This window comes from Ochlerotatus camptorhynchus, unplaced genomic scaffold (assembly GCF_037179485.1).
Source record: "Ochlerotatus camptorhynchus isolate MF236.1 unplaced genomic scaffold, CSIRO-AGI_Acam_v1.1 ptg000111l, whole genome shotgun sequence".
Classification (NCBI taxonomy): Eukaryota; Metazoa; Arthropoda; class Insecta; order Diptera; family Culicidae; genus Ochlerotatus; species Ochlerotatus camptorhynchus.
Window position 1 is genome coordinate 105,008 of NW_027040601.1, and position 20,302 is coordinate 125,309.

Below are 20,302 nucleotides of genomic sequence, written 5' to 3' on the forward strand. Positions count from 1 at the left end.
CTATTGCGAATCTTCTGGAGGAAAGAAATAACTGATCCGCTGGAAGTGCTAGAACTGTTAACTGTCACCTACGGGACATCTAGTGCATCTTTTCTGGCTACCCGAACTCTGAAGCAGCTGGCTAGTGACGAGGCAGAACGCTTTCCCATCGCGGCAAGGATTGTGGAAGAAAACTTTTACGTTGATGATGTCCTTTCTGGTGCCGATACCGTTGAAGATGCTATTCGATACCGAACAGAGTTGACCGAGTTATTGAAGTGTGGTGGATTCTCAATCCACAAATTGTGTGCCAACGAGGAGGCCATTATCCAGACAGTGCGGGAGGAGGAAAGAGAGAGGTTGCTCACGTTTGAAGATGCTGACGTCAACCAGTCCATTAAAACTCTGGGGTTGCTGTGGGATCCAAAAGATGATGTTTTCCTTTTCATTCCTCATTCGTTTTGCTCCCATTCAGAACCTCCAACCGAACGCTCTGTCCTTTCCGAAACAGCAAGGCTTTTTGATCCCCTTGGTCTGGTGTCTCCCGTAATAGTGATGGCAAAGGTTATAATGCAGCAGATATGGTTGAGCCAGTTAAACTGGGATGATGTGCTCGATGGAAAACTTCTACAAGATTGGCAAACCTTCCGTGAATCTCTCCATAAAATCCAACAGATCAGAATCCCAAGGTATATGGCATCATCTGACGCTGTCTTTTACGAAGTTCATACGGCGCATGTCTTTACATTCGTGCAGTCTCAGTTCAAAGCGTTAAGGTTTTTACAATACCAAGACTGGAGCTTTGTGCAGCACTGTTGCTATCCCGATTGGCCTCCATGGTTATTCCTGCCCTTAAGACGGATTTTCGACAGATCACGTACTACTCCGATAGCCAAATTGTCCTTGCCTGGCTGAGAAAGTCACCAGACCAACTGAATTTGTTCGTCCGCAACCGTGTCACGGAGATCAATAATCAGACACAGGATGTCCAATGGAAGTATGTACGCAGTGAAGAGAATCCAGCCGATGTGGTGTCTCGTGGACAGCTTCCTGAGCAGATTGTCGAAAACCATTTGTGGTGGAATGGACCAACATTCCTTCACAGCCATGAATACGATATGAATGAACCCGATCCCATTCCAGATCATGAGTTGCCAGAATGGAAGTCCACTCTAATTCCTACACCTGTCGTTCATCCTGAGACTCTTCCATTTATGACCAACTTTAGCTCGTTCCGAAAACTTCAGATAATTTTCGGGTACATTTTAAGATTTGTGAAGAACTCAAGATTGCCTAGGTCTCAGCGAACTCTTTCGAAGTCTCTCACTATTCCTGAGCTGAGGCATTCCATGGAAATTATTGTCAGACACGTCAGACATCGAACTACTGGATGACATAAACGCCTTAAAATCTGGCCAACCTGCTCGTCGACTTGCTGAGCTTCGCCCCACTCTTACTAATAATATTTTGCGAGTTGGGGATCGATTGCAAAACTCCCGGCTGCCCTATGATGCCAAACACCAGCTGGTACTACCAGATAAGAATCCTATTACGGAGTCCCTTGTGAGAGCTTTACATGAGGAAAATTTGTACGTTGGTTGTCAGGTTTAATTTCCCTGATTCGTCAAAGGTTTTGGATTCTCAATGCTCGGAGCACCGTGCTCAAAGTAATAAGGTCCTGCATCGATAGGTAGGGTCCAGGTGTGGGAGCTGTCTCCCTGGCGTCGGTAGCATTGGTGCTCAGCACGGAAAACAAGATCGACGGAAAACAAATTACGGAAAAAAGTGCATAGAATAGACAGTGAGATTTTTTTAAATTTATTGTTAAGTTTTCATGACAAATTCTAGTGGAATTATATTCAATATAGGACACACGAATCATGTATAAAATTATGCCACGATGACTCTTATATTATTATGAGTGATCAATTTTTTCGCAACGAACTACTTATTTTAACAGGCATGAATTATGAAATCTATTTTGTTGGGAGAGAACTGACAATTAATGAGATTTATGACAAAATGTATTTAAATATGAGCTAAGAAATCGACTAAGCCTACAAAAGTTCATAACAATATTCTACAATGTATAAGTATAGGTATTAAAGACGAACAGGACGAAATCAATTTTGTATCGAATTGTAGATTCAATTCGCAGGTAGATTAATATCAATATATGTTGCAAAAAATAACTGTAAAAATCAACATTGTCTTTGTGATGTTCATAAAGAAAACAACAAGCATCCTGATGGACTCGTAAGAAAACAAAAAAAAAATTGATTTCAGTGATTTTTATAAAATATCAAATTTTGGTTTTCACTGTATTTCTTAGAAATTCTAAAAATAATATCAAAATATGAATTCAACCGAAATTAAAAAAAAAATAGCGTATCGAAATATGTTATGTACATGATTTCAAAAACATAGTTTGCTATAATTGTGTTAGTATTTTGATATCCGATTTTGCTCGGTTGCTGCTTTCAAAAGCAAACCTACCCAAGTAACAATTCAAGCTGAACAGTAAGAACAAAAGCTGATTATTGGTTGATTTAAAATGTACAAAGTTGAATATAGCTGATTAGTAGTGTATGAAGCTAATTGTATCCCCATAATTCATGCTCAATAAGTTACCTGATCTAAAGATTGAACAAGCCTTATTTTAGCTTAACACTACTCCACAAATCAGCAATATACTACACATATTTTTTATAGCCTTACTGGTTACTCAGTATCACTCGTTAAATTTCCGACATTTTAGTTCTTCTAGATTCCCTGTCTTCCTTTCTAATCCCGAGCAGCGGCAGCAGTAGAGACAAAGTAGAGGAGATTTTTGGGAATTGATACAGGTAGAAGTGAGCTGCGACGACGTAGGAAATATTAAAATTTGTATGTCTGTGTTTTGACTGCTATATTGCACTGAATTTTCAGACAGCATTCCATAAATAGAACTCAATTATGGCACTTAAATAGATTCCACATGACCATCGAAATAATTCGCGCACTTGTGTCTACATTGTGTTAACTACACTTGAAAATGAGAGGAATGTTTAACTGTCACCAATTGTTGTTTACAATTCGGCATTGCTGTATAATACTCTTCCGGTTGCTGTTATTCAACTTAAATTTGACGTGTTTCAAGTTAATGATCATACATTTTGCCACACATATGCTTAAGTGGTCCAGTAGGTATGATTGATGCGTGTGAATCAATGACTGCCGGTTCGAATCCCGAAATGCAAAGGTAATTTTTAGACTTTTAATAACAATATAAATAGATAAATCCAATTAATCAGCACCTTATTGCAGTCCCATAAAAATATATAAGATATGAAGCGGCCTTCCACTTTTTTTTAAATAAAACTAGAAGGCTTAAGCAAGAGTTGGAAAAGACTGTTTTTTAATGCCTTATAAAGCTTATAATTTATATAACTGTTAAGCTTTCGGCTGATTAAAATCACCAGATTATGATCTTTAAAAGCTGAACGAAGGTAAACGTGGCCTATGTACAACAATTATTCAAACTCAGGCTGAACTAAAATCGACTAGACAACACTTGTTAAGCATATAATTTTTACCTGGGTAACTATTCCGTTCGGGATTTCGCGAAAAAAGCTGCACCTGCCAAAAAGTTCCGTGCAGAAAGCCAAAAAACGAGCAGGACTACAGAAAGCACCAAACCGCAATCAACGACAGAATAGGACAGCTATAATGCGGGCACGTAAGCTGTACACACAAATGTTGACAAAACCACACTGCTGTACCATGGACGATGAAACATACGTAAAAACGGACTTCAAACAAATCCCAAGAAACCGGTTTGTGACTGCGAATGCGATGTTCGAATTTTCAGAATCCCTCAGGAAACAGCAAGTGTCGAAGTTCCCCAAGAAAGTCATGATTTGATAGGTGATTCGTTTGTGCGGCAAACGGAGCAAGCCTTTCGTAACAACTAAAAACGTAAATGGCCAAGCCTACATCAATGAGTGCCTGATAAAACGACTTCTGGCGCCTCCCTTAGCTCAGTCGGTAAAGGCGCAGCTACAAAGCAAGACCATGCTGGAAGTGGCTGGGTTCAATTAATCATGTTTTGTTGTTTTTGATATCATCCACATCCAGAGGGCCAGTCACTTTCGAATGTATGGAAATGGTAGGAAACCATTTGGAAATGCATGAGCATTTTCAGTTTTTATTCATAATCGTATTTATGGGCAGTTTTAGATGCACAACAATTGCACGATTACATAACTATGGTGATAAGGTAAACACTCGTTTATTTGTTTCCTTCTGGGAAAGCATGTTTAGTCACAAATCGTGGATTTTCTGATATTCTCCATACTGCAAAAAAGATTTTCCTAGCACTCAAGGGGCGACATCTCTCGGATCTTCAGTATAGCTACTACTCAAATTATATAATTAATTCCCGGTCCGGTCTAGGAATTTTTCGGGTTGGAAAATTTCTCGACTTCCCTGGGCATAGAAGTATGATTGGACTTGCCACACAATTATACCAATGCAAAAATGGTACAGGCATCGAAAGCTCTCAATTAATAACTGTGGAAGTGCATCTAGAACACTTAGTTGAGAGCATGCTATAAGCTAATATGCGATATGCAATAAGCTTGAAATGCGAAGAAGAAAAAGAAGAATGAAACGACTTCTTCCGTTTCTAAAATAACACAACGTTCCTAAAATTGTTTGGCCGGAGCTAGCCTCTTGTCACTACTCTAAGGACGTTCTGGAGTGGTACAAGACGAATGGGGTCAATTTCGTGCCGAAGGATCTCAATCTCCCAAACATCGGCGGACAATCGAAAGATACTGGGCTATTATGAAACACGAACTTTGTAAGCATCGTTAAGTTGTGACTACGGAGCAGGAAATGTTGAAATCATGGTTGAAAGTAGAAAAAATGTCGATTGAACCGTTGTACAAAACTTTATGGGTGGAATTAAGGAGAAGTATCGGGCATTTGGATTTGGTGAAGAAATAGAGTGAAATAAAGTTACGTAAGCAATTACATTACCTGAAAACTTCATGAAAATCGGACAAGAGAATCATTTTTCTCAGCTTATTTCAGAGATTGCACACACTTAGAAAAAATCACCGACTTCGGTAATTCATTTACCGAATTCTCAACAGCTGAACGGTCGGCAATGTTTTCGGTAATAGACAGTGTTGGCAAAATCAGAAATCAATTGATATTTTTTCCGCTCTCATGCTCTCGTAATATCACGTGTGATATTGGAGCAAAATATTATGCTTGATCAGCGAATCCAAACATGTAAAGCGACCAACGATACAGACAAAACGGTTGCTACGACTACCATGACAAACTCGCTCTGTAATATAGTTCGATCCGAGTGGTAGAAGGATAATGATATATTGCTTGCCTGCTTTGTTGCAATATACACGGATGAGGACATAGCTTGATATGAATCGAGAAAAGACATAACAAAACAATTTCCATTAACACACGTGTATCATCTTCGGCTTTACTTCGTGAAGCAGCTTGCCAACAATTTGCTCGTTTCCTTCTACCGCCCCGAGTGAGTTGTGTCACACGGGCTGCTTGTGATGAAAAAGAAGGAAGAAGATTATATCATTATTGCTTTCCACTACTGACATAGCGTTAATATTCGGTTCGTTGATCGCTTGTCTTTTTGTCATTTGGAGATATTTTTGATTCCTTGTGCTTGATATTGATTTTACAAGCTCCTTTGGTATTGCGAGACTATTCATAACGTGCAAAAATCAAGCTGAGAGTTGACTCAACACAAAAATGATTCCATTGCACATCGTTTTCTTAGAAAGAGAAAGCATAGTTTGATATCTCTTTTTAATCTTTACCGATTGCAGATGCGGAGAGACTGATGCCAGCCGTTATGGAAGTTTCGGTTACATTCGGTTGTAAAGCAAAAATCATTAAACTCAATATCACCACATTTTGGTGATATTTGCAGTTGGTGAGTTTTGTTAGTTTGATATTCTGAGCTGCGATATCACAGCTTGCAAAATCAACCGCAGTTGTTTGCTTGTTGATTTTTGTCTACGAGAATCAAGCGTGATCTTGGGCGTTGGTGAGATTTGATTTTTTGATATTTTCCCAACACTGGTTTTGTCACTATCGACAAGGCATAAAAAGTAACAAGGACTAAGATGTGTTCCTTGGATTACTAAAAAATCCTGTTCCCCTATTTTGAGGTAGTCATGACTAGGAATCGGTGGTAGATCTTACATCCCGTAACGTACCACGAAAAGGTGATCTACCCACGTTACGGGGCTACCGAGACCGTTATCGAACTCAGTAATGGGACGCTTTGTTAACCGAAACTTCAGTAAAATATTTCACCGAAGTCAGTGATGAAGCTGATTTACAGACTTTCCGGTAAAAGTGTTTACCGTTTTTGTTAAATTAAAATGAAATTACCAAAATTCGGTCATTTCATTTACAGTTTTCAGCAATAATGCGAGAAAATAGCGAAACATCTGTAATTTTTAGCATTACCGATCAAAAACGGTAATTTTTGTTACCGAACTCAGGGTCTCTGTTAAAGTGTGCATGCATGAAATATTTTGATTAAAAAAGTTACAGGCAAAAGAGGGGGCCACCCTTAATACAAATTTAGAATAAATGGGCCGACACTTTTCCTGCAGTGTTTAGATGTTTGGTGTAATCAGTGAAGTCCCTTCTTTTTAGTGATATGAACAATAGTTGTGGTGGTTTCACTCGTGCAATAGTGCTTTAGGTAGTCTTCGACCAACACTTGCAATCATCTTACCACCAACTTCTGTACTGGGCACAGATTCCTCAGAATCACTTCTCAACCACCATCCACCCCGGTTGGTATTGCAGCAGCAAAATTCAACACCGACCAACCGGTAGCAATTTTCATCGCCGGAAATGCTTGCAGTCAATTGCGAACCGACAAACATTCATACACTTCACCCAGCTCAACATTACTGGCCTAGTGGGTGAAGTCATCCGTGACGAAGCAATTTCGAACTGAACTCAGGAGCTACCTAAGAATATACCTTGGGGTCCCAACTGTGGGGTATGAGTCACTCGACAGAGAACAAATTACCTTCCTGAATAGGTTGGTTGGGGGTTGATGCTTCAATGCTCCCACGACAACACCGACCAACGCAACCGGATGGCAACGGGATACGCTCGGGGAGAAGATGCGATCATCATTTACATATTCCGGCCCAGTGAGTTTATTATCTGGCCAATAAATATGCAAATAGAGGGGAAAATATCTCCGCTCCACCGCCGCCGCAAACTATGCACTGCGCCATCCTCCAAACCTCCGCATCTCGGCTGTGCGAGAAGGTACGAAGGTACAATAACGACGACCCAGCCTCCAATCGGTTCAACATCACCCCGGACAGGTAGGAAAATTGCTGTCTAAGCCAACCCGTGTGTGTTCACGGCCGGCCGGGTGGCGGTGTGCATATCCGGAACACATTTCAGATTATGTTCGATGAACGCAATCAAAGGGAGAGCTAATCATACAACCAGTTACATGTGTTTGCCAAATGGGGTGTTGTGAGTGGGGTTCCTATATGCGAACGACGGCGTCGGTGTGATTGAGCCGGGAAAGGAATCCCAAGCAGCAGTAGTGGGAGTGAAGGGATTTTCTAACATTCTATTGTACACCGTATTGAGCTGCTTTGATAGCTGATCCATGAAGTAGATCATCAACTTGGTCATTATGGATTTGTTAGGATGATAGTGATTTGATTATTGGCTGGTATAATTTCAATAGCGTAACAGAAAGGAGCACTGGTCTGGGGGAACAGGTAGATTTCCACAGTCTATGAAACGAATTGAATGAATTCGCACGAATCCTCATGATTCTGATCAAGTGCAAGGTATTTAGATATCGGCTATGTATTACATTTAAGGAGGATAGATCTTAGGATACATTTTCAGATTCATTTATCGGATGATGCGAAACGGGGTAATGGAATAATATGAAGATGCCGATTATAACCATTCCGTTTCAGTTTGGTGATTCAGCGTGAACTTAAAAATTAGGGTGCTGCTCGCATCTGGCATGCACAGATGATCTTCTAGAAAAAACAAAACTAAAATCCAAGTAGATTTGAGAATAAATATAACGTCGTTCGGACTCATCAAGGCGTTCGTCGATGGCTACCAGGAGGAAACTGGTGCTCGCGAGGTTGTTGTCCGGTTGGAGCACCTTGTTGCCATCTGGAATGATTTCAACGCCATGCAAGCCGAACTCGAAACGCTGGATGAAGCAGCCATCGAGACTCACTTAAAGGAACGTATCGAATTCGAGACGTCCTACTTCAGGGTGAAAATTGAACCTACGTCGCCACGCACTTCTTCGTCTTCTTCTTTACCTACGCAAAGTCCTCTGTCGTCACATGTAAGGTTGCCCGACATAAAACTGCCAGTTTTCGCCGGAAATCTCGAGCAATGGTTGAACTTTCACGACCTCTTCGTTTCGTTGGTTCACTCGTCGCATGAACTGTCGAACATCCATAAATTTTATTATCTTCGTTCGTCGCTCTCTGGGGATGCTTTGAAGCTCGTGCAAATCATCGCTATTAGTGCCAACAATTACCAGGTCACCTGGAATCTGCTATTGGAGCACTACCAGAACCCTGTACGCCTAAAGCAGTCATACGTCGACTCGCTGGTCGAAAAGTTCGAAGTCAACGTGAAAGTTCTTCATCAGCTTGGGGAGAAAACGGAATACTGGGACAATCTGCTGATCCGCATGTTGAGCATCCGTTTAGATCCCACTACCCGGAGAGATTGGGCAGAACACGCATCGACACTCAACGCTGTATCGTTCCAGAATCTGATGATTTTCATTCAACGTCGAGTTTCGGTTCTTCAAACCATCGGAAAGACCAGCAAGACTCCATCACCGATCAACTTCCCCAATAAACCGGTTCAACGAGGGGTTGCCAGTCACGGAGCAAGTTCAACCAACCAACGAAAGTGTTTTGCTTGCTCAGATCATTACCCTCTGTACCAATGTATGATGTTTTCCAATTTGAGCGCTGATGAGAAGGAGAGAGAAGTTCGTCGTCACCAATTGTGCCGTAGCTATCTGCGTAAGGGGCATATGGCCAAGGAATGTCCTTCTTTGAGCACTTGTCGCAAATGTAAAGGTCACCATCACACTCAGCTTTGCCAAGGTTCCGCTGCAACTAGCTCGAAAGGGAATTCAAGCCGACAATCTACCGAACAAGCATCAGTTTCTGTATCAGCAACACTCGATGAGCATGCCAGCTGTGCTTCCGCTGGACGCGGACAAAAAATTGTACTCCTTGCTACCGCCATAGTCATCGTAGTCGACGACAACGGGAAGGAGCATGCTGCTAGAGCCATGCTAGACTCCAGCAGTGAATGTTGCTTCGCTACTGAATCGTTTTCGCAACTCCTCAAGGCCCAGCGTAAACGGATCCACCTTCCTATCTCCGGAATTGGACAATCTTCCAAGGAATCGCGCTTCAAGCTCCTCTCGAAAATCCACTCTCGCGTCTGCGACTATTCCACCACCGTTGGACTTCTTGTGCTGCCGAAGGTCGCAATCGATTTGCCCTCAGCTGCAGTTGACACGTCGTCTTGGAATATTCCGCATGGCATTCAACTAGCTGATCCTGCTTTCTGCCAAAAAAGTCCAATTGATCTCATTCTAGGTACGGACATTTTCTTTGAACTGTTCAAAGTCTCGGGTAGAATCCAGCTTGGCCCTGATCTGCCAACGCTCATCAATTCCGTCTTCGGCTGGGTTGTCTCTGGGAAGAACACCCAGTGCCTCTCAACCACTCCAACCGTTGCCAACGTCGCTGCTGTTGCTGATTTGAATACCCTCATGGAGAAATTCTGGTCCATCGAAGAAGATAGCTCAAGCTCTAAACAACACTGTGCAACATGACTTTCTTCGACAGAAAGTTTTGCCATATTTCTGGCGGATGAAGACTCATCCAGGAAAACCAACAGCAGTATCTTGTAGAGGGTGTTTACTGGTGTAGTAAAAGGGTAAATTAAGAAACCAAAATTGGAACAAAATCAAAATGATACACTAATCAAGGAACAACGAAAAAAAATACAAATCAAAGAAAATTCATCAAGCTTTGTGAATGTTTAAGGATATTCTCTTGAATAATTTCATAAGTTGATACAAAATTAATCATGAATTTTAATATAACGTATTGATCGCGTACGGGTGGTTGCTAGGTTGTGTTGTGATACGGATAAGTACGGAGACGAATAAATGAAATAAAACACATCGAATTGCTTGGCTGTCGTGCTATGACGAAGTCATACGAACTACTGATATATTGTTTATTTGGATTCGGTTGTATAGTAGCTACAGTGGGTTGTTGTACATGTAGATGACGATGAACAAACACGTATAATACACGAAAGAGCAAAATCAAACAGTGAATGTGATCGTTCGTAGCTCGTACAAAATTAGGTATCCAATATTTGAATTTTCTCCAAACAAGTGTCTGAATATTGAATTGTGGTAGCCCTAGCTAAATAACACTTGTTTTCCAAAAGTTTCCATATTTTCGATAAAATATTATCTTAGCTAGCTCAATTTAAAGATACTTAACCAATGTACCGAGAAAACGAACCCAAGTAACAATTTTGGTTTTATGAGGGTTCTGCAGCCCATGATTTAGACTTGTAGAATGCTTTAAAACCTCGATAAAACTTTCAATGTTACTTGGGAAAATAAATAATGTGATTACCATACATTTTTCGACTATTTTTTATGGCACATACCTTAAGTGTCTGAATTATGAATCAGAACGGTATACCATTTGGATTTCATATTTGTTATGATTACTGACCATGTTTATAATGCTGTTAACCTAGAACCTGAAATGAAAAGTAAAATAATTATTTTGTGAATTCGATTAAATTACAAGAACAAAATTTGTAAACACTGTACTTACCCATCCTAGAATTATACCTACCTACTTGGACTACTTACCTTGTACTTCACTACACACAACAATCGATGCGAACCACTACACTCTAGACGATGCGCTACAGGCAGCACGATACCCGAGACACGAAGAGGAGAATAAAGTTTAGTTTGCATTCGATAGTCGCACAGAAAAGTTCGGTAGTTATCATTCCTCCGTCGCAAAAGGAAATCGCTCCTCCAGAGAAAGCCTCTACTAGGGAAAAGTGCAGTGTATCTTTCCTTTGTGTCCTTCGCCGTCGTCTAAAAAAACCCAAAGGCTCTCCCAATCGTGCACCTGTCGCCGTTCGATTACATCAAGGCTGCCTACGACTGAAGAATCCAGCACGGTAAGTGCGCTCCCCAACAGTTTTTGGCGCCGAAACCCGGGAACAAGTGTTGCAGAAACTGCTGGAAGGTACGCCATTGTCATCGTCGCACACTGGGGCAGATCAGTGATTTTCTCGGAAAAAATTAATAACTTTTGAACAAAGCATCCAATCAGAATACTGTCTTGGGTAAAGTTGTTTGTATTAGTTAAGCGCTTCTTCTGAATAAATTAATTAGTTCGCAACTTGGTCGTAGAGATGGTGCGCGAATCTAACTTTTGAATAAAGCATCCTAGACGTATGGTGTTTTCAACAAAGTGTTTTATCTATTAAAATGAAGGAAAGTTGCAGAAGACATAAAACTTCCATAACCTTTAGTTTCGGAGATATAGGGTGTATTGAAAAATATGATGCCAAAATTCTTATTTGTATTTTTTTTTGTATATTTTCATATGTTTGCTCTGGTTTCTGCATTTATTCAAACGAAAACAAACTAGGTGCAAATTTTCATTGCACTATTTGTGGAATTTATAGTGGTTTCAGTGAAATATTCTCGAAAAACATGATATTTTGCCTCTATTTTAGGTGGGTGGGATTCTCGAAAGGGCAGCTAAGGGCAGCTGGACTTTGTCTCTTTTGCTAGCTCATGTCATTGTCTAACATATACCAGAAAACTGAAGACATGATATTCGATGATTTTTTTTAATTTCACCTTTTGTAAACCGTTACAAGTATCTCTACTAATAAGGAAACCTGTCAGTTATGTATAATTTTTATTCGTTAAACTTTTTAAATTGCAGAAGCAGTAATGGTTTAAAGATTGGTCACTATTTGTCAAATGAATCCGGTGGTTGTAATAATGCCAATACCTCGCTATTTTTTTATTAATTGGGCTGAATTTTTCTTCGGTCTTTTTCGCAGACTTGTAATTAATGGATCTGGTTGTAAAAATAGTTTGATGTGCTTGTGTGATCTATTATCTTTACTAAAATTAATTTTGAGACACTACTAAACGAAATGCATGTTGAGCATATGGCATAGAATAAACAACTGTTGAAAATTTACATTGAAGGTGAATCCATTATAGCAACTTTGTGGATTATTGCTCAACACCGGAAATTGATCACTGAACTGATACGAGAAAAAAATTCACGCTTATGGATACCAACTACTGAAACATTGACGCACATTAATAATTCTCGATTACTTTTTCGAAGAGATGTATCAGCTTTGTAAACAATGCATTTGATCGTCGGTTTGGCGTAACTGGTAGCTCGCTCACGTATACTAACACTACCATCAGATAGGGGAAATTTTCTCCTGCATGATAGTGGTGTTCGTATGCGTGGATGAGCTACCAGTTACACCAAACCGACGATCAAATGCATTGTTTACAAAAGCTGATACGTCTCTTCGAAAAAGTGATCGATAATTGTACGTTGTACACGATCACGTTGGCACGGCAGCACACCTCTAATAAATTTGTTATGGTTATTTTGCTTAACGACGTGTTTGGGGTATCATCCAAACCATTTGTGGAAAAGTTCAACTATTTGGGCTATTGTTCGTTTATGGTATTTGTTTATTAGGGACAGCTTGTACGATGATGTCACATATACAACTTTACCTGGGTAATGCAGCTGATTGAGCTGACGTATACATGGTGGAAAGGGACGGATAATCGTGTAGTAAACAGAGTCAAAAACAGATGATAGCATCAAAAACATGGCCGCCAGCCCTGGTTCGCTGGCAGCTCATATTAAGTAAACAATCTCAAAATTCAGCACAGCATTTAAAAATGGTGACATGTCAAAATTTTATATAATGTTTTTTATTAAGTGAAACAGTTCATTTCAATGTAAAGGATGTTTTTATCGGTATATATAAAGTGAAATTAAAAAAATCATCGAATATCATGCCTTCAGTTTTCTGGTATATGTTAGACAATGACATGAGCTAGCAAAAGAGACAAAGTCCAGCTGCCCTTAGCTGCCCTTTCGAGAATCCCACCCACCTAAAATAGAGGCAAAATATCATGTTTTTCGAGAATATTTCACTAAAACCACTATAAATTCCACAAATAGTGCAATGAAAATTTGCACCTAGTTTGTTTTCGTTTGAATAAATGCAGAAACCATATGAAAATATACAAAAAAATACAAATAAGAATTTTGGCATCATATTTTTCAATACACCCTATATCTCCGAAACTAAAGGTTATGGAAGTTTTATGTCTTCTGCAACTTTCCTTCATTTTTAAAGATAAAAAACTTTGTTGGAAACACCATACGTCTAGGATGCTTTATTCAAAAGTTAGATTCGCGCACCATCTCTACGACCAAGTTGCGAACTAATTAGTTTATTCAGAAGAAGCGCTTAACTAATACAAACAACTTTACCCAAGACAATATTCTGATTGGATGCTTTGTTCAAAAGTTATTAATTTTTTTCCGAGAAAATCACTGATCTGCCCCAGTGTGCGTCGCCGGTACCGCATGGCTTGTGGTATCCATTGTTTCGGATTCATCGTGGTGAATTGGCCCTCCAGGCGGATCAAACCATCGAAGATCGCCTACCATTCTTCTCGGCATCACGATACTCTGGATTCTGGGACGAAGTTTGGAATCCCCCACAGCGAACGGGCAAAGGATGGTAGAGGTAACCTCATTCATCGATACCAGGTGGGTGCGATTATGTTTCATTGTTGCCAATAAAGATGGCACCACCGAAGAAACGTGAGGCACGTTCTACGGCTGCGAAATTAAAAACGTATTTGCGGCAAAGAGCAACCATTCTTGGCTCTGCCGCGTTGATCAAACACTTCAATGATCAATATCAAGAGGGTCAAATTCACCAAGTAAAAGTGAGGATTGAGTCCCTTGATCATTTGTGGGCAGATTTTGCACGGGTGCAGGAAGAGATCGAAGAGCTCGAAGGTCATAATGAAGGTGACGACGATGCTGAGCCAATATTGTCCGAGCAACGCATTCGTTTTCATAATTTGTACTTCGAGCTAAAGGCGTCGCACGTCAGCAAGTTGCCAGAAATTCCCTCTACTTCAAACGATCGTCGTCCTCCGGTGCAACCAATGCATTCTGTGCGGTTGCCGGAAATCAACATTCCCGAGTTTTGCGGCAATTCATCCAACTGGATTGTCTTTCGGGACATTTTTCGGTGCATGATCCATGCAAGCGCTCATCTTTCGTCGGTGCAGAAGATGCACTATCTGAAGGCGGCTCTCAAGGGTGAAGCCGCTCGCATGGTCGCCAATCTAGAAGTAAATTCCGATAACTATCCGATCGCATGGAAATCGGTTTGTGAGCGATACGATAATCCTAACCTCCTACGGAAACATCATTTCGCTGCCCTTTTCGCAATTCCTTGTGTGAAAAGGGCTTCGTCGTCGACATTATACGACCTCGTCGATGAATTTGATCATCATGTGGGCATTTTAGAAAAGCTGGACAACCCGGCTAATCTGTGGAACACGGTACTTGTTGAGACCCTGAGCAAACGGCTCGATTCTAGCACGCTCAAAGAGTGGAAAAACTCATGTGAGGGAGAAGAACGTCCTACCTACCAGAAACTGGTAGAATTTGTGCGGAAAACGTCGCGAGTACTGCAGTCTGTCAAGCTGCTGCAGCCTTTACCTTTCGAATCAAGGCCTACAAAACCCAAACCGATTTCCACTCACATTGCAACAGAGATAACAAGCAAATGTTCTCTTTGCAAGCAAGCACTCCCACTCTTCAAATGCGATCAGTTACTCGGAATGGAGGCGAAGCAACGCTTTGAGCTGGTGGAGAAGCATGGATTGTGCATCAATTGCCTGAAGGGATCACATCTGGCGAAAAACTGTAGCAGTGGTAGCTGCAGGAATTGCTCGAAGAAGCACCACACTCTTCTGCATTGGTCGTCGCCAACCGTAGCTGTGAAATCCGCCGGTCAAATAAATGTCAAATTGGTATGCTCTACGGTATCCAGTGAGGTGTTTCCTTCCGAGCAAGACAAGTTGAATTCGTCCGCAATCGAAATGCAATCGTATGCTTCACCACCATCGCGTCCGATATCTTCGCATGTCGAACCCGGTCGCCGGTTAGTTCGTTCCCGTCGCGATCGATCGGCAGTATCCTCGATTTGGGCTCTTCTCCTGTGGCTTCCTACGTTGCCCCGCAAAAAGGTTCCGTGAAGGCGCACAGTGATGAAGTTTTTCTGTCAACAGTGGTGATGAAAGTGAAGGACGTCAGTGGAAATTACCATTGCGCTCGAGGAGTTCTGGACAGCTGCTCTCAAGTCAACTTCATATCGGAAGCACGGGAGCTGGAACTGAAACGTGACCGGATAAGCGTCGATGTCAGTGGAATTGGTCAAGGCATCGTTCACATTCGCTCGAAGGTAGTCATCAAAATCTCATCTCGCTTCGGAAGATTTGATTACCTACTCGAATGCCTTGTCATACCACAAATCACGGTCACACTCCCTAGCAAGCACATCGATATCGCTAGTTGGAACCTCCCAGATAACATTCCCCTCGCAGACCCCAGGTTCAACATCAGTTCTGATCAGATCTGTTCTACTCATTAATGGAAACGCATAAGGTACACTTATCGGCTGGTTACCCGATGCTCCAAAAGACCGTCTTGGGGTACGTCGTTGCTGGAAGATTATCCGAACCATCGAATGCTTCATCAATCTGCATCGTGAATGCAACTGCAAGTCTCGAAAGTAAGTTACAGCGCTTTTGGGAGGTCGAGAACTTCGACGACCATAAGGCGATGACACCCTTGGAAGAAGCGTGTGAAGAACACTTCCGATGGACGGTGACCAGGACGAGTGATAGTCGCTACATGGTTCGGCTTCCTCTACGGGAAGAAATGCTTGCTTTGTTGGGAGATTCGTTTGCGGTGGCGCAACGTAGATTTTTGGCGATCGAGCGGAAGTTTGCGGTGAACAGTGACTTCAAGAACGAGTACGTTAAGTTTATGGAGGAGTACAAGGTACTAGGCCACATGGAGTTGAGTCCTCGCGTCGAAAATCCCCAATTTGTCCTGCCACATCATGCCATCTTCCGCCCGGACAGTTCTACCACGAAGACCCGCGTGGTATTTGATGCTACCTGTAAGGGAAGTTCCCAGTTGTCGCTGAATGATGTTTTGTACGTTGGCCCAATTGTTCAACCTCCTTTGCTCGCAATCGTTCTCAACTGGCGGATACCTCGGTACGTTTTCAAGGCAGATGCGGAGAAGATGTTCCGCCAAATCTGGCTCCATCCATTGGACCGCAAATTCCTGCAAGTTCTTTGGCGCTTAAGTGGGTTTGGTAAAACATGTTATTGCCTATATCAAAATATGAAATTTTGATTACATTTTGTTTTCACTCTCTGCTCGGGCTGCCATGGTTTTTAATGCTTTAGTGCGAGTATGCATTGCAATTAGTTCATAGTTCATCGTTAATTTGAGTAATGAAGAAAACTGAATGCCATAAGCCCACTCTCGCAACGTTCACATTAAATCAGTGTGCAAACCCTTCAATCAACACATAAATAATCATCATTTGCTTTGCATCATAATTACAGGCTTACATGAGAGTAAACAGTCTTTGAAAAATAAAACCTACCCATCCTGATGGTGGTTAATTTGCTTCTTTCGCGCTTATCATCGCCGTCACCTGCGAAGCTCTAATCGAGTGTTTATTCGTTTTCTTCCATCGCTTGGAAACCTCACACCAATGTTCAGATGATTTGCCAACCTTCTTCTGGTGGAGTCATGCTGTCACACATGTGGGCCCTTGCGGAAGTACATGCATGCAAATTAAACCGAACCGGCCCACATTTTCCATCACGAACAGCCGGATAGCATGTCGGAAGGTTGCTTGTTAAAAGTAAAATTACAAGAAAACCCAATATATTACTCCGGGGGAATCGTTTTGCCTTACACGTTGAGACATATTTCACATCGGAGGTAGCGGAGGAAGCCGGGATCAGCATCAGCGCCAGTAACAAATTGGTACTGTTTGCACGTGTAATTTATTTAAATGTTTATTTTCGCGATATTGCATTACAGCAAACATGCACGCGTGCCACTGACTGCTGCCAGGATCAACAACAGCGGCAACATCAACGACGACGACGGTGACGATATCAGCCAGCACGCAAGTGAAAGGTTTCGCATTATACAAGCAAACACAATGGAAAACAGCTCCCCGAGTTTACTTGCCACCTATGCTGACTGGGTTGGGCGTCGGTATCACCACCACCCACTTGGCTGCTTGCGCTGATATGGCTGCTGTAAGTTTCATTAAGCTGGTATGCAAATATCTTGTCGCTTGACATGAAGAAGCACATCGCGAGACGTGTTAGATTTAAGCCACGCTTCAAACAGTGTGTTCAACTGGTAATGAAACGAGAGAAGGTGACGGAGCTTTTACCTATCTATGGTGACATCTGGAGCGAGACAGCTTTTGTTGTGAGTTTGAGGAATTAGTAAATTTAGTCCGTGTGAAACAGTTGCGGAGCGTAATTTCATAAATTGTAGCATCTTCATAGTGTATTGTTGTCTTGATGAAAATAGCAAACGATTTGAACTACTCGGTGATGATGATGATGATGATCATGAGACTACAACCGATTGTCAGAAGCAACGAGCCATCCTTACATCCTTAAACATTTTTTCCTCTGTTCGGGACATAAAACTACTGTGACCAGTAATTTGATCTATTGTAGTATATCTCGTGTCCTTAGTTTAGTGCATGTCGTATTACTGCATCACTATTAAGAAATGATGAAGTATTCGGTTTTGATACAGTTGTCATTCTTGCCTTCATCGCAAGGATCCGACTCTTCTTGAAAGGTCCCATTAATTATACCCTTCGGAGTGTTGAAACACCCTCCAAAGGCGCGCCCCTTTGTCAGTCAAAATTGGATTCCTTAGCAACAAAATTAAGGAATAACACCGATAATGACCATGCATCGCTTGCTTGGAATTTTTGGAACAGTTAACCCTTTCGCGGAATGTAATCGTTGCTATGGTTCGGAAGGCAGCCAATTTTCAGCTGACGGACAGCTTCTTCTAAGTCGGCTGCTTTGTTGTTGTTAACCGGTTTTGTCGGAGCTATGGAGCCTCCCAGGAAGTTCTGGAATTGGATTCCTTTTCTCTTCCGTTGGCAGCATTGCTAGAATTATCCTTTGGCATTTCCTTGTGATTATGCATTTGAAAGCTGCACTCGATTATGTTTTTCTCTGTCTCTAGGCGGATCCATCTCTTTAGTTTTATTTGTAAACAGTGGGAGGTTTTGTGATATACTTCATTGGCACCAAAACGCATCAATATATGCTTTTTGATTATGGAGTATTTGGTCGTGACATCAATAAAACAAATGCCGAGCAGGTTTATGATTGATTTACTGGACAGTTTTATAAAGGAATGGAGTGCTGCATTCAATTCAATTTTAAAACTAGACAGTTTCTGATTTTCTCGTCAGACTTTAAAGGGCGTTTAAAACAGCATAAAGCTGAACTACGAATCAAAAATGTTTTGCACTATTAAATGCTGTATTTAAACTTAAAAGATTGCTTATTGTCGTTAGAAAACCACAATAAATCAGAGTGAAATCCAAAAGGCTGTTATATTGTAACTTGGGTTCGCTTCCTGGTCCGGTTTAGGAATTTTTCGGGTTGGAAATATTTTTGACTTCCCTGGGCATAGAGAATGATTATACTTGCCACACAATTATACTAATGCAAAAATGGCACAGGCACCGAAAGTTCTCAATTATTAACTGTGAAAGTGCATCTAGAACACTAAGTTGAGAGCACACAATAAGCTAATATGCGATAAGCAATAATCTTGAAGTGTGAGGAAGAAGAAGGAACTAAATTGTTCCTAAATTGCCATTGCATTTGAAAGTTTCCCGGACGAACCTGGACTTGACTTTCACCGCGCTGATTTTGAAAGATTACTTGAAGTGCTTCACCAAACTGACTGGTGCATCTTTGAATCCGCTGAAGATATTGAACTTGCTGTAGATAACTTCACCAGTGTGTTGAATTTGTTCAACTGCGCAGGCCATCTTCGAAACCACCTTGGGGAAATACACATTTACGACGACTCAAACGTCTAAGATCCAAAACATTCCGATCCTACTGCCAATCTCGTTGTTCTTCTGCCAAGCACGTGCTAGTAACAATTATCGTACGTATCGCCGTTACCTGTACAAACGCTACTGCAAACGACCTCAGGAAAATCTAAGCAGACATCCACGACATTTTAGGAAATTTGTCAACTCTAAACGGAAGGAGAATGTTGAGATGTTTCTGGGCAATGAATTCGCCACTTCCGCTTCGGATCGGTGCAATTTGTTTACCACTTACTTTGGAAGCGCATTCAATGTTAAATCACAGAAGCTTGTAGAAATACACCTAGTGGTGTCTGTTCTCTGAGAAACTTTGCGATCACGTCGAATCAGGTGGACTCCACAATAAACAAATTGAAATACTCTGTGTCCAGTCCAGATGACATACTGTCATGCATCCTGAAGAAATGCGGCGAAGAGTTGATTTTCCGAGTTCGAATGACACACTTTCGGCACGTAGTTCTATCCAGAATCTCATCACCGTGGGCGAGTTTGAACCCGGTCCGGTCGCCAATGTTTGGTGGTGATTCGGTGGCCGACGGTGCCGTGAACCAGCAAGATTTCCGTTTGCAAAAGTGCTTGGCTGCTGGTCTCTCCCCGATGTTGGAGCTGGCGAGCAATCTGAAGGATGCCTTGATACGCCCAAGACTGGACGGGTGGTAGCTGGTGGCCAGGGCAAGGTTCCTGGGGAAAGCGCTAGACGTGAACCTCCTCCCACATGACCATGGCAATTGACAGAGACAAATAGGAGACTCCAATTTCGCTGTTGCCGTCGTCGTAGTCGCTGTCATTGTCGCCGTCGTTGTCGCCGTAGTACATTTGAGATTTATCATCAACCGCTGAAACTATCGCGTATCTCTGTTGTTCATTACATAGGGGAAATGGCTCTAATGTTGGCCTATGG

General features: G+C 41.6%; 1 protein-coding gene across 1 annotated transcript; it reads left to right on the top strand.

The window, feature by feature from the left end:
• The first annotated feature begins 16,043 nt into the window (after positions 1-16,043).
• On the top strand, positions 16,044-20,061 carry LOC135699500 (uncharacterized). Its single transcript, XM_065219780.1, has 2 exons — positions 16,044-16,578; positions 19,859-20,061. The coding sequence occupies exons 1-2, from the start codon at positions 16,044-16,046 to the stop codon at positions 20,059-20,061; spliced, it is 738 nt and encodes a 245-aa protein (XP_065075852.1).
• Positions 20,062-20,302: the final 241 nt, after the last annotated feature.